Source organism: Lepisosteus oculatus, chromosome 17 (genome assembly GCF_040954835.1).
Source record: "Lepisosteus oculatus isolate fLepOcu1 chromosome 17, fLepOcu1.hap2, whole genome shotgun sequence".
Taxonomy (NCBI): domain Eukaryota; kingdom Metazoa; phylum Chordata; class Actinopteri; order Semionotiformes; family Lepisosteidae; genus Lepisosteus; species Lepisosteus oculatus.
In genome coordinates this window covers 8,570,318-8,582,227 of record NC_090712.1, presented here as the reverse complement: position 1 = coordinate 8,582,227, position 11,910 = coordinate 8,570,318, and the positions used below count along the sequence as shown (strand labels likewise).

At 35.4% G+C, this 11,910-nt stretch overlaps 1 protein-coding gene across 2 annotated transcripts; it reads right to left on the bottom strand.

Moving 5' to 3' along the window:
- Positions 1-6,737: 6,737 nt before the first annotated feature.
- Positions 6,738-11,910, bottom strand: c1d (C1D nuclear receptor corepressor). Of its 2 annotated transcripts, none has more exons than XM_006638591.3 (5): positions 11,821-11,910; positions 11,168-11,311; positions 10,741-10,807; positions 10,605-10,660; positions 6,738-7,851 (listed from the first exon to the last, which is right to left on the bottom strand). In XM_006638591.3, exons 1-5 carry the CDS (start codon positions 11,821-11,823, stop codon positions 7,672-7,674), a joined length of 450 nt encoding a protein of 149 aa, XP_006638654.2. In that variant the 5' UTR covers positions 11,824-11,910; the 3' UTR covers positions 6,738-7,671. The 2 variants fall into 2 exon arrangements, with proteins under 2 accessions (XP_006638654.2, XP_015218377.1); XM_015362891.2 differs by having other exon boundaries at positions 11,826-11,894.

Sequence of the window (11,910 nt, the reverse complement as noted above, 5' to 3'; positions counted from 1 at the left end):
GTCTTTGCATTTAAACACAGCACCAAACTATCACTGTAGCACGCTGCATTAGAGAGAGAAGGAAAAAAAGATCATTTTAATAGCAGTGTCCTGGTGCAACACAGACATTGAAACTGCCGGCACTTGACTGTAAAAATGAGTCATGAATCAATCAGCGTAGGATGACTTCAGCCACTTAACACTGGGGGTAGATTGAAAATCAAAGCACCGTGCAAACATGCAGCAAATAGCCACTTTGATTTGTCCCTTATATATAAACTGCCTGAGAAGTACTAAAGACACCATTTGGACAATGCAATGCCAGCTGTGTAACAAATGATGATGTATTACCCCTCATGCCTATATTTTCTTTCCACATCATTCAAATCACATCACCATAAAATTAAGGGACCCATATTTTATGTGACTCTTAGCTACAGTTTAACAAAAAACTTCAAATCCGACTGTGAATGTGCCCACACTGGCTATAAAAACAGAGACTCCAAGAAAGATGAATGATAGTATTGACTTTCTATAAACCATTTATATTATCTTGGAAAAGGGAAATGAAGCATGTAAGACATCATCAAGCCGGAGAGAAATATTTCCCGGCTGGTTTACAGCAGCTTTATAACTTACGTGGTTTAAGCAGTAAACATAGGTGTGTAATATATATTTATACTGTTTACACACATGCAAACGCATTCTGTCCTGCAAAAATAACTCTCCTTAAATCTACAAAGATAAAGATAATACAATTATTAAAGATAATGATAAAATGTAAGGGTTGGACAATCATAAACGCTCATGGACAGGGCAGTCCTCTCAAGACAGCGTCATCTGACATCTCTCAGCACTAGTTAAGAGGTCACAGATGAATGTTGACTGCAGAGATCGCATTGTCATGCCAACATCATTTGCAATTTCAAACATTTCATGAGCTGACAGAAAAAAAAGAAGTTAGAAAAAATGTTAAAAAAGGAGGCTATTCAAAAATACACTAAGCCCTCGGTTTAACGACTATGGCTGAATGTCCAGTCCATTAAATGATGTTTTTTCAAGTACACTAATAAGAAAAATATATATGCTGTATACACTATATGGTTTCTGGATATTTTGACATGTTTTTTACAGATGCAATCAATGTCAATGAAAATAGTTCCTGTTCCTTCTCATATATACACAAATGTTTTATTTCATGTGTCCTAAATTCACTAAAGAATACAAAACACAAGCAACCCCTATAGGTATCAATTGATAATCCTGGATTTGAACTTATATAGTGTTTTCTTTGTATTATTGTTGCATTTTATCGTCATTGCAGGGATGGAAAATCCTTGAAACCGAGGGTTGACTGTAATCTCTCAACAGGGAGAAAGGTCATTACTTACATGGGGGGTCAGGCCTGACAGTTTTTGGAAATACAAAAACTTGCAAACTCAAGGCTCTGCTCGCTGATGAATAAATACTTCCATTTCATGAACTGTATTATGTGGAATATAAAATCCATTACAAACTTGTATTACAGTAATCTATTTTTTGAAAGTGGCATCTTTTGGAGGTTTTGTGAAATCCATGAAGGTGGCTACTTCTATCAATTCATTATACGATTAACCTGTACTGCAACTTGGAAAATCCAGCTTTAAATTTCAAACTGGAAATCACGTTTTTTATAATAAGCAAGTTACAAATAATGGCACAGTCTTGATGTCTAATTATTAAAGGAAAATTCACTAACACTTAATTGAGTGCACAGCCTTAACATTGAGTAACGTAAGTGTTGAAACAGAATATTAAGATGAATCTATTATACAGAAGAAAAAGTCTGAATTGCCAAAAAATGTTTAGAGAACACACAGCTTGTTCTTTAGAAAACATTGCTCTGAAGCTACCATTTCATGCTTTGAACAGGTCTTAATTTAATATATATTTTCCTATTCCATAATCTGAGACCCACTGCGTGGAATACATTTCACTGGACCGTTCCAGACTTGCAGTCGAGACCTATAGCCAAGTCGCATCACACAACCGGATTTACTTTGAAATGTAATTTGCCTGTGAAGCCAGCGTGCATAAATAAAAACTCTTATCTTGATTAATCTATCCATCTGCACGATACAAGGTGAATGGAAGGTGGCACAAATTACTTACAAGAATGTTTTGAGTGCTTATATAAACAGCTCTAGGCCACTCTCCATGCCATCAGTCATATCAGGAATTCTCCTGAAGGTTCCACACTCTCAAGCTTTATTTATAGAGACTGGAATTGCCAATGAAGTCATAGGTGATGATTAAAAGGGACTCCAAGGTTCTTGACTTCTATAGTTTGCATGATTTCCTATCTCCCCCACGTGTACATAAAACATTCAAATTCTTTTGTACTGCAAAGCTCTGCTCTCTGGTTTTGAAAACCACATTCACAACAATGGATCTTTCAGGAATTACATTTTTTTTTAATTACTTGCAGTTTTAAGTTTTAAAAATTACTTGCAATTTTAGTCTTGGGTACAATTTTATATATTAGAGACCTAACAAGCGCCTCATTAGAAAAAAAATAGGGGATTCTTGAGTTTAAGCCAGATGGTAGCCACTAAGAAAAATAGAAAGCTTCCCATGCAGAAGATCAAAGGCAATCATTTTTAAAGAAAAATCTTGAAATGAAAGACAGAAAAGAAGGATTGGCGCTGGATGATTTCCCCATTTGGAAAGTAATAATTCACAACATTTGACGAAATGCCAGTTTCGACAATGTATAATCTTTCACAGCCCAAGCCTGTAAAATGCAGCAATATTTTAGGGCCCAACTGCACAGAAAAACACTCATTCTAATTCTAAGAAAATTCTAATTGCAAAACAAATTACTGTTGGTTTAAAAGAGTAAAATTCTACAGGCCACACCAACAGCAGGAACACCAGTGTACCCTGCCTTGCTGCTCAAAATCCACATCGCCCAGGTTCTCTCCCAGTAGTTAATTTTCCTTTTTGTTCATGCCTGTCGTCAGGGAAGATATTATTAGAAGAGGGTAGTAGATGAAGGATATTTCTTAAGCTATACACAATGACCTCAGTGAGATCTGCTATTAGTCTGCCATTAGCCTCATGCTAAGTAATATTAATAGAAAACTGACGATTTTTGGCAGCAACTCAAAAATAAAAGCACAAAGACAATCCTGAGATCCGCATGGCAATGTGGCATTAAGACCCAATCCTAGAAACCCTATATAGGGCTAAGGAACCACGACTTGCATCTGTAAGGTAATGTCAGGCTGTTGTCACAGGATTTGTCTCTTGTCCCGAGTTAAGTCAGCAGTCATGATTGGCGTAATGCTCTACCCTTCTCTGCAATTATATTTTATTACTGTCGCGCCTTGCTGGTGGAGACCAGTTCTCCACACACTGTGTAATAACTGATGTTCTATGCTCTAGCCTTGCAAGGCTAATTGAAAATTGCCTCTCAGGAACTCATGACTGCACCATGATTAAGTATCTTAAAGATTTCCAGTCGCGGTTAAATTACTACTCCTTTGGCACATGCTTCTTTTGAACTGCATGAATGACATTGGTGTTGTCTGTTCCACTGGTAAGCACCCATGGGGAAAAAAAAACATTTTGGTGCCAGTGTTTTGTTTTTTCCCCTTATTACCATGAGGTTAGTTTCGAGGATGTTTTTTTTCTAAAAAAAAAACACGACGAGCTAATACATAAGACCTCTAGTCAAATGCTGAATAATGGTGCAGACAATCTCCAGTCCTTTTAATTTAATATACACCACCAGGCAAGCCTCGACTTCCCTTGTGCAACAGTGATTTCTCAAACAGCAACCCCTCAAGAGAAGGAAGATTTTGGGGTGAGCTGATAAAGACTATTTTTCAACCAAATTACAGTAACATGCGTCCTCAGTTAGGATTAAACCCAGAAACCAGATATCTTTGTTAATATTCTTATATCTTACTTGTATTACAACCAGTGCTAGTTTTTCACCAGTTTTATTAATGAACTCATTACTTCTATCTTGCAAACTGCTTGATGTTTCAAAATCTGTGGTCATGAACAATATATTACTTGTCCAGCTCTTCTTGGCTTGTGAGAAAGAACCCAGATTTTAGCTAGCGTTTCATTGTAAGTGCAATTCTATAAAAAGTGAGCATACAGCTATATGAGTCAATGTTTCGGCAGCTGTTCTGCCTTTGGCACTTTCCACACAGACGTGAAATATTGAGCAGACCGATACTGTACAATAGCAGTACAATACATTACTTATGTCACTGTTTATGGCCTTAAATTTAGCAGATAACACTGTAGAAAGCTGAATCACCTGCTCATTATGGAACATGTCTGTGGTCATCACATCTTGAGCAGGAAACAGGAGCAGCAAAATGTTCAGTACCAACAGATCAAAGCTTGTTATCGCTCCAGTAGTTCAACCAGTAAACAATCCAGATGTCAGTATTTCTATCCTGGGTCATATCACTAGTCAGATGTCACTGGGAGACCCCAAGTTATACAGAATGTCAAAACACTACAAAAGAAAGAGTTAGGCTCTTTACTTTCAGTATTGTATTTTTGGTCAGGTGGGTGTGTCAGAGAAGCTGGACCATGTCTTGTTCTCTCTTGCATAGTATGTGGGTCTTTCCAGAAAACCATGCTTTAAATACAGTAGAGGGTAACTTCAAGGAGCTAGGGCAAGGGCCTCTAGCTCCTGACTGGAAGATCCCAGGCTCAATCCCAGGTATGGGCAAGCGATGTAGCTTGCTCCAATTCCTTCCAGACAGCTCCCAGGTCCACTCAGCCTGTTTTCTAAATGAGTATTGGGGGTTAATCCTTCTGGGGGTAATAGGCCGGCCGGAGTGTGATGCCGACCACATCACCTCCACTCCCAGTGTCGGATGGGTGAGAAAAATGGTGGCCCTTGCCCCCCATTCCCCATGGGCCTTTATGGCCTGAAAAGGGACCTACCTACCTAATGGGTGATTTCTGTCAACTGAGTGGGTGTACTTTTAACAAAATAAATCTGATAGTTAACTGAAAGAAGCTGTGCATCGATCTTCCAACTGAACTACAAAGAAATTAACCATTTCCTTTATTATCTTAAAAAATGTTGAAAGTGTACAGTACGTGAAAATGTTTACTGGAAAACTAACAGAAAGCAGTGGACAGCATCACCCAAGATATCTGTCCATGATTTAAGAAACTCTGCATGTTCACACAGATTTATTTCTCTAATAAATACGATGGTAATTTATCTGAACCTGTGGTGTACTATCACTATCCCACATTTTTTACATTTGTGATGCTTTGAGGGTTTTTTTTTTTGTTTGCTTTAGTATTAGATTGAAATTGAAATTGACAGACACTGAGTTCCAATTTCATCCAGCTCATTGCTTTTAATGTCAGAAGGGTGCTCTAAGGTCTACGATCTAACCAAATCATGCTTCCTTTTGGAGCACAGAAATGCACTACACCCCATTAATGCAATATCAGAGAAGCTAAATGCTTGAGTAACAAGCAATTTAACATGTGATTTTCTCATTACTTTCACTTCTACTGTGCCTTACCCAATACCAATGCCATAATTTCTGATCTTGTGTAAACACCAACCTACCCATGCTGAAAGGTGAATACTTTTGGATGTTCTTCTAATACCACAAAATTAATAAGTATAATCGGTGGTATGTTTGCACAATCATAATCTGCAGCTTCCAAGGAAATAACAGCACACAGAGAAAAACACCACCACCAGATTTGCAAAATCACCACATTGTAAAATAATGTCATTAAATTACACCCTAGCAAACACAGCAATAGCCATTAAACTCTGAAGCAATATTTAATTAAGCCCTTGCTCCTTTTCCTTGCACTCTTACAAAAAAAAACATCTCAAACAAGTCTTAACACTGTTCCCTCCGTTTGTTGTTTCAGGAAAATCATTGTTTTATTTCTGAACCAAACATTTCACATTCTAAGATAAATCAGAAGTAAATGAGCTTTGACAGAAAAGCCTTTTTTTGCCCTTATTTGAGCCTCCAGGGTATTTGGACTGGTAGTGTCAATCTATTACACTGACATCTCCTGTAGTAATGATGTGAACAAATAAAAAATAAATAAAATAAAATTAAGATGGGAATTGTATGCACTGTATACTAAATTCCTGGTTCATGACCTCATTTGTCCGCACTGAGCATTCAATGTGACACGGCTTCAATTTCAAGGACTTAGAGGCTCTGAAAAAAAATCCAAGTTTTTCCATATGCATACAGGAAACAGAAAAACGACAAGAATAAACAGTATCTGTGCCACGTTTGACTGGTAAAGGTTTTGAAACTCTCGTGAAACGAAAACAATGAAGCAAAACAAGCTGTTGAAAGTGTTGAAAAAGCAACTCACTAGAAAACACTATCAGATTTTAAGAAAGGAGAGAATAATAAACGGTTTCAAAAAACGCAAGTTTGCTTGGAACGCTATAAAATTGACTTTAAAACGTACCTTGAATATTAAAGAACTGTGAAGCACTTTAACTTGTCTTTCTGTATTTGATCAGCACAGGCTAATGGATTTGTCTGTGGAACACATACAGTTAAGCTAAATGTACGAAACCATTAAAAGCTTAGGAAGAATAAAGGAAATGAATCAGGATATCATGCAACAGGAAACAGGTCATTGATTATAAACTTGCATGTTATGCACCGTACATTCTCTATACTGAGGAAATAGAATAGATTTCGGTTCAATACCTGGGAAGGAAAAAAAAAAGCTTAAAATGCATCTGAAAGGTGAGACTTTATGTTTAACAGGAAGTTTCCTACAGAGGAAAAAAGTACTTCACAAACTTCCAAGATGAAATGCAATACAATGTAAAATCCAGCCCTACAATAATGGGAAATAATTTGTAGAGGTAGACGAGTGTGTTACTCAGCAATATTGGGTAATACAGCAAGGAAACCTTTAACTTCTTGACATGAGACACAAAGAACTACATTTATCCTGGTGATTATGCAGAATAAAAAAAACAACAAAACAAGGTCTTGTCTAAAATACTTTCACCACATATTTTCCACACATCTGTTCTCCTCAAGAGATTTAAATGGCCAAATCAACACACAAAGTAAACACGAGCCATCTTAGAAACAGTTCAGGTCCTGAACATGGACAAAACTATACTTCAAAATTAACATAATTCCTGTCAAAAACGAAAGCAGTTACAGTGTCATGTGCTTACCACAAAAAATGAAAATATCTTCCTTTCAAATTCTATTAATTTCAACATTATGTACATCTGATGCACAGAAAGGGTGGTATTTGTGTAATAAAACAAATTCAACTTTCAACAAGACAATAAAAAGTTATAAAGTTATGATGTTCTGTACTCCTGAATTATCTAAAAAGATTCAAGCAGAAAGGTTTAGAAAATAAAATACATGTAACTTTAACAGACCCAGTTATAAAAACAAGCCCTTTCCAACCCAATGTGCTGAAAAACAGGTTCCTCCATTACAAAAAAAAATGGCAAACAAAATATGCAATTATTTCTCTAGCGTCGCCTTCTAATTACAACTACAGAAAAATAACCGATTGTTAATTGTCTCTCTCCAAGCATTGTCTCTTAGAAAACCTGTTTGTCTGTAGACACCTTAGAGAGAGCAGATCTGCTGTTTTCCTTGGCACATTATCTCCCCCCTTTGTTGTGCTGTGTTTTCAGCTCTGCTTTCTGCGCTTTGACTGATGTGAGCCTTCAGGTGTGGCCTTGGATTCCTCTGTGCTGCCCTCCCACAGAGCACTTCTCACAAACCGAGACGCAGCTCCTTTGTCCAGACGAGATGCTTTCTTTCTGTCAGTGATTTCTTTGACTTTGTTCATGTACGTTCTTATTCTCTCCTGCACAATTAAACAAAAGTCTGTGGTAATTTTAAATTCGTTTGTCACATTTTCTTCATCAAAGTCTCTGAAACAGTCAGATACGAAAGAAGCACATTGTCTGAGCCTTTTTGTGATCAAAACCGCAAATGACGCTTTGGGAAAAAAGAGAAGGATCTAGACTTGATTAACAATATAATTACAATGAGTGTTGTTTTCTCTGTCACGATGGAAAAAAAGAAATACCTTACTGGCTACAAACCATTTGAAGATTTTGTTATAAAAAATACTGTTTTTTCCATTAAGGTTAAAGAAATCACAATTAAAACCCAGGCAAAACTTCTGATAACTTTAGATTTACAATCTGAATACAAATATTTATTCAGATAAAGACATTTTAATTGTGGTATATACATTTTTAAAGCTATTTTAAGTCCAGTTTCCGACATAAAAGTTTTAAAGGTAAAAACTCAAAATAAGTTTTTTCAAATGATATTTAAACACAGCAGCCCAAAATATGAATTTTACTACTAAACATGTTTTTTTCTAACATATTTGTAAATGACAAATTCATCTAAGGTACAGATACTATAAAGGCTATGCTGTTCTTGACATAATGTAGTTTGTGGACAGCAATTAAGAAGACTTCTTTCTTATTTTTAGTAGTGAAATATGTTTTTCGAACTTTGAACCTCAAGTGTATGTGAATACATCAAAGGCTCACACAGTAGTGGAAGATGATACACAGGCAAAATAATGATTATGTGATTAATAAACAGGAAATTGTCCTGAATTGCATTAGTTCCCAAAAGGAATTCTGAAAGAAAATTATCAAGCACGTATGTAAAAAAAATTAAGCTAATCATGTATCACATTTTAAAGCTGAGAGACAAAAAGGCTATTATCTGGAAATATTTTTAAAGTTATAGAGAGAAGAAGAAATACATGTGACATTGAAGAGACAAGAAGCAACACTCCCAGCTTCCAGCCCTAGTAACATTTCATTACTAATCAGCAAAACTTCTGCATATAATGTGTTGTATGTAGCTGTAATGTATATTGATCATCATGTGAATGCTCTCTGATATATACACTAAATCTAAATTAAGGGCTGTAACAGTACAGCAATAATTCAGTAACAGCATTAGTATTTCATACACTGTACCATAATAAACCCAGTAGTTAACAGTCTAATTATGTACAACGTGGATCCTTTCAAGATGGTTCAAATGGCTGCTGCCAGTAAAAATCCCCAACGTTTAAAATTTTAGACTGATCTGGTCAGGAGATTGTAAACTGGCACACATTTTTCCTCTGGTACGATCATTTGATCAATGTAACATTAAGCTGATGTGGGAACAATTTGTTCTTTTCCAACTGATTCACAAGTCAGAGCTCAGAGGAAAAAAAAACCTTGGAATCTTAAATCAACAGTGATACAGTAAATAATTATATAATTTTGTAATATTACAAAATAAAATAAGAATTTATTTTGCTGCTTATTTCAGGGGACTATATTGATTCTACTTTCCAAATGTAGTTTTTTTTACTCTGCAAAAGACAACTGTAGGGAACAGACTAAGCTCTCAAAATGTAAACAGTAAATATAAGGAGTTTTGAGAAAAACTACCAAACATATTTCATATCTTCTCTTCCATTTAGTTTCGTTAATGATTAAGTCATGCTTCAGTAATTATTTCTCGGAATATTGTGTTCAGTGACACTGTGTTATTTGGTCTTAATCGGTTGGCAGGGAATTATTAAAAAAACTGAAATTAATATGTTGTTCTACAAGCCCAGATCAAGATAATCGTAGAATCTAAACATTACAGCATTAACTGAGTTTAAATATCTTGTTCCTAACTCAATTATGTGATATGGAGGAATAAGTATTGTTCTGACATTGCAAATTAAAGAAAAGTAGGTCACAAGTGAATCAAACGTTTTTTAGGTAGTTTTTGGCTATGTCCCAGTTTAACATACACTCACGTTTCCCAGAGAATTGACATTTGTGTTCATGAGACACTACAGTCTGCTCATTGTATAAAACAATAAACACTGATTGGCTATTTTACCTGGTAAACCATGAACAACAAAATATGTATACACACCAGAAGCAAAACTCAGCTAAATATATAAACAGAAAGGCAGAGCATTTCTCAAATTTGTCATGCTAAGGGATTTGAAAAGGTCTGGCATATCACTGAAAAGTTACCCTTTAGGTAATTTTAAGTTATACCAACTTACTAGAAATTACACATTAATGTACATTATTTGTGTTTAATAGATCAAATCTCAGGTTCTTGCACTTTGATGCCCACTGTTTTGGTTCCACACACAGAACCTTCCAGTCTATACTGTATTCTGTGAAGATTGCTGGGCAAAGATACTCACCCATATATACAGTACATACACAGTTCAAGCCCTGTTCTGTAACAGATACTGTGTAATTGAAGCACAAAGGCTTTGGGAATTTACAAGAGCAACTGCATTTCAAGATGTATCCTATGACTTCCAAAAGCTATACCACATCACAGGACAGCACATAAAACTGTCACATCTCCCTATTCAACACATCACAGTGTGCCAAAAAAGCTTTTAGTTTATATTAGTAAATGAGTCGTCTCAAATGAGAAAAATAAACATATTAAAAAAAGAACACAAACTGACATTTTTCCAAGTGAAGTCCAATCTTTGAACCACTATCAAAATCCATAAATTCCCGTCATTTACAATGAAACAACAAAAAATAAAAAACGTAACAAAATACTTACCAATTCTTGTTTAACTGCATGTTCTTTTGGGTTTATTCCTTGTGTCACCAAGTATACTGAAACAGAAAAAGAGATGAGGTCACTACCTGTAAATGAAACAGCAGTCATTATAAAAAGGCAGACAGAAATGACTTACTCCAAAACAATGAATTCAGGGAATAGGCAGAAACTAAATCCAGTTTTGCTTGCTCAAGGGGGTCCAGCTACGACAAAAACAGAACACATTAGTCTTCTTATACAGAAACAGCATGAAGCCATTAGGAAAATGAAAATGAATGGCACAATAAAATGAACATTAAGTATCAGCAGAAGGGAATTTGAGCCAAGAATAAAACAACAAGAAATAAAAGCAAGTGCACTTGATATGCTGCTTATTTGCCTACATGATTGGATATGGTGGGACTAATAGAATTTTTTTACCTGTATTTGGATTAACTTTACATTCTTTTTGTTATAACCCAGAAGCCAAGTTTATAAATTACTTATAAGAAACCAAATCAGACTAATACATTATTGTACGAAAACTATAATATTTAATAAATGTTTTTTTACTTTTAACTTACTTGTTGAAGCAGCTCACTCCTGGGTATTGACATCATTGTCTTTATCATGTTATTCACTGAGCTCACAGAGGTCTCAAAGGCTGTCAGGTACTCTTCAATCTCTGTGGGGTAGTCCTCTGCTGCAACATCTTCATCTGCCATATTCTGAAATCCAGAAATGTTTTCAGTAGAAAATATGCTGCTCCATACGGTCCATGCGTTGCTATAAAACAGCTTCTTGCCGTTTGGTGTCTCTAGAAATGGTGTTTAAGTAAAATCTAATCTACAATAGTTTACATGACAAAATTAGTGCTTTAATTTTATTTTCATTATTTCCTAATTTTGTTATTTATTCCTATTTCTTATTTTAGGATCGTTACACAAACGAATCCCAGAAAATAAGTATCCAAGGATTTAGCTTCTTAACACACCTTTACTTAAGAGGACACCTGATGTTGACTTAAGTTTATACTATAGTAACTAAAATTGAATGTTTATTTGTAGCAAAAAGACAACGATATAATAAAACAGAAAAGCACTTTTTCTTGTTGGAATGAAATGTGTGATATTATATTGTTAACCGATGGTCAATATATTTTACGCGGTTCTGAACAGTTTTTGCTATGTAAAACTAAATGATGACATCAAAACACTATAAAATTAAAATTACTAACCATACCTCTCCTCTTTTTTCACCTCCTCTGCTACACGTTTCTCAATAATTAAACTTCCGGGTGAAATTTCCGGAACTGTGTCATTACTGA

Excerpts from the sequence above, each read along its gene's own strand:
- c1d (XM_006638591.3), bottom strand. Across the intron at positions 10,808-11,167 it reads GGAGTGAGCTGCTTCAACAA|CTGGACCCCCTTGAGCAAGC; the intron begins GTAAGTTAAAAG and ends TTTTTGTCGTAG. Across the intron at positions 7,852-10,604 it reads ATGCAGTTAAACAAGAATTG|GAGAGAATAAGAACGTACAT; the intron begins GTAAGTATTTTG and ends TTAATTGTGCAG.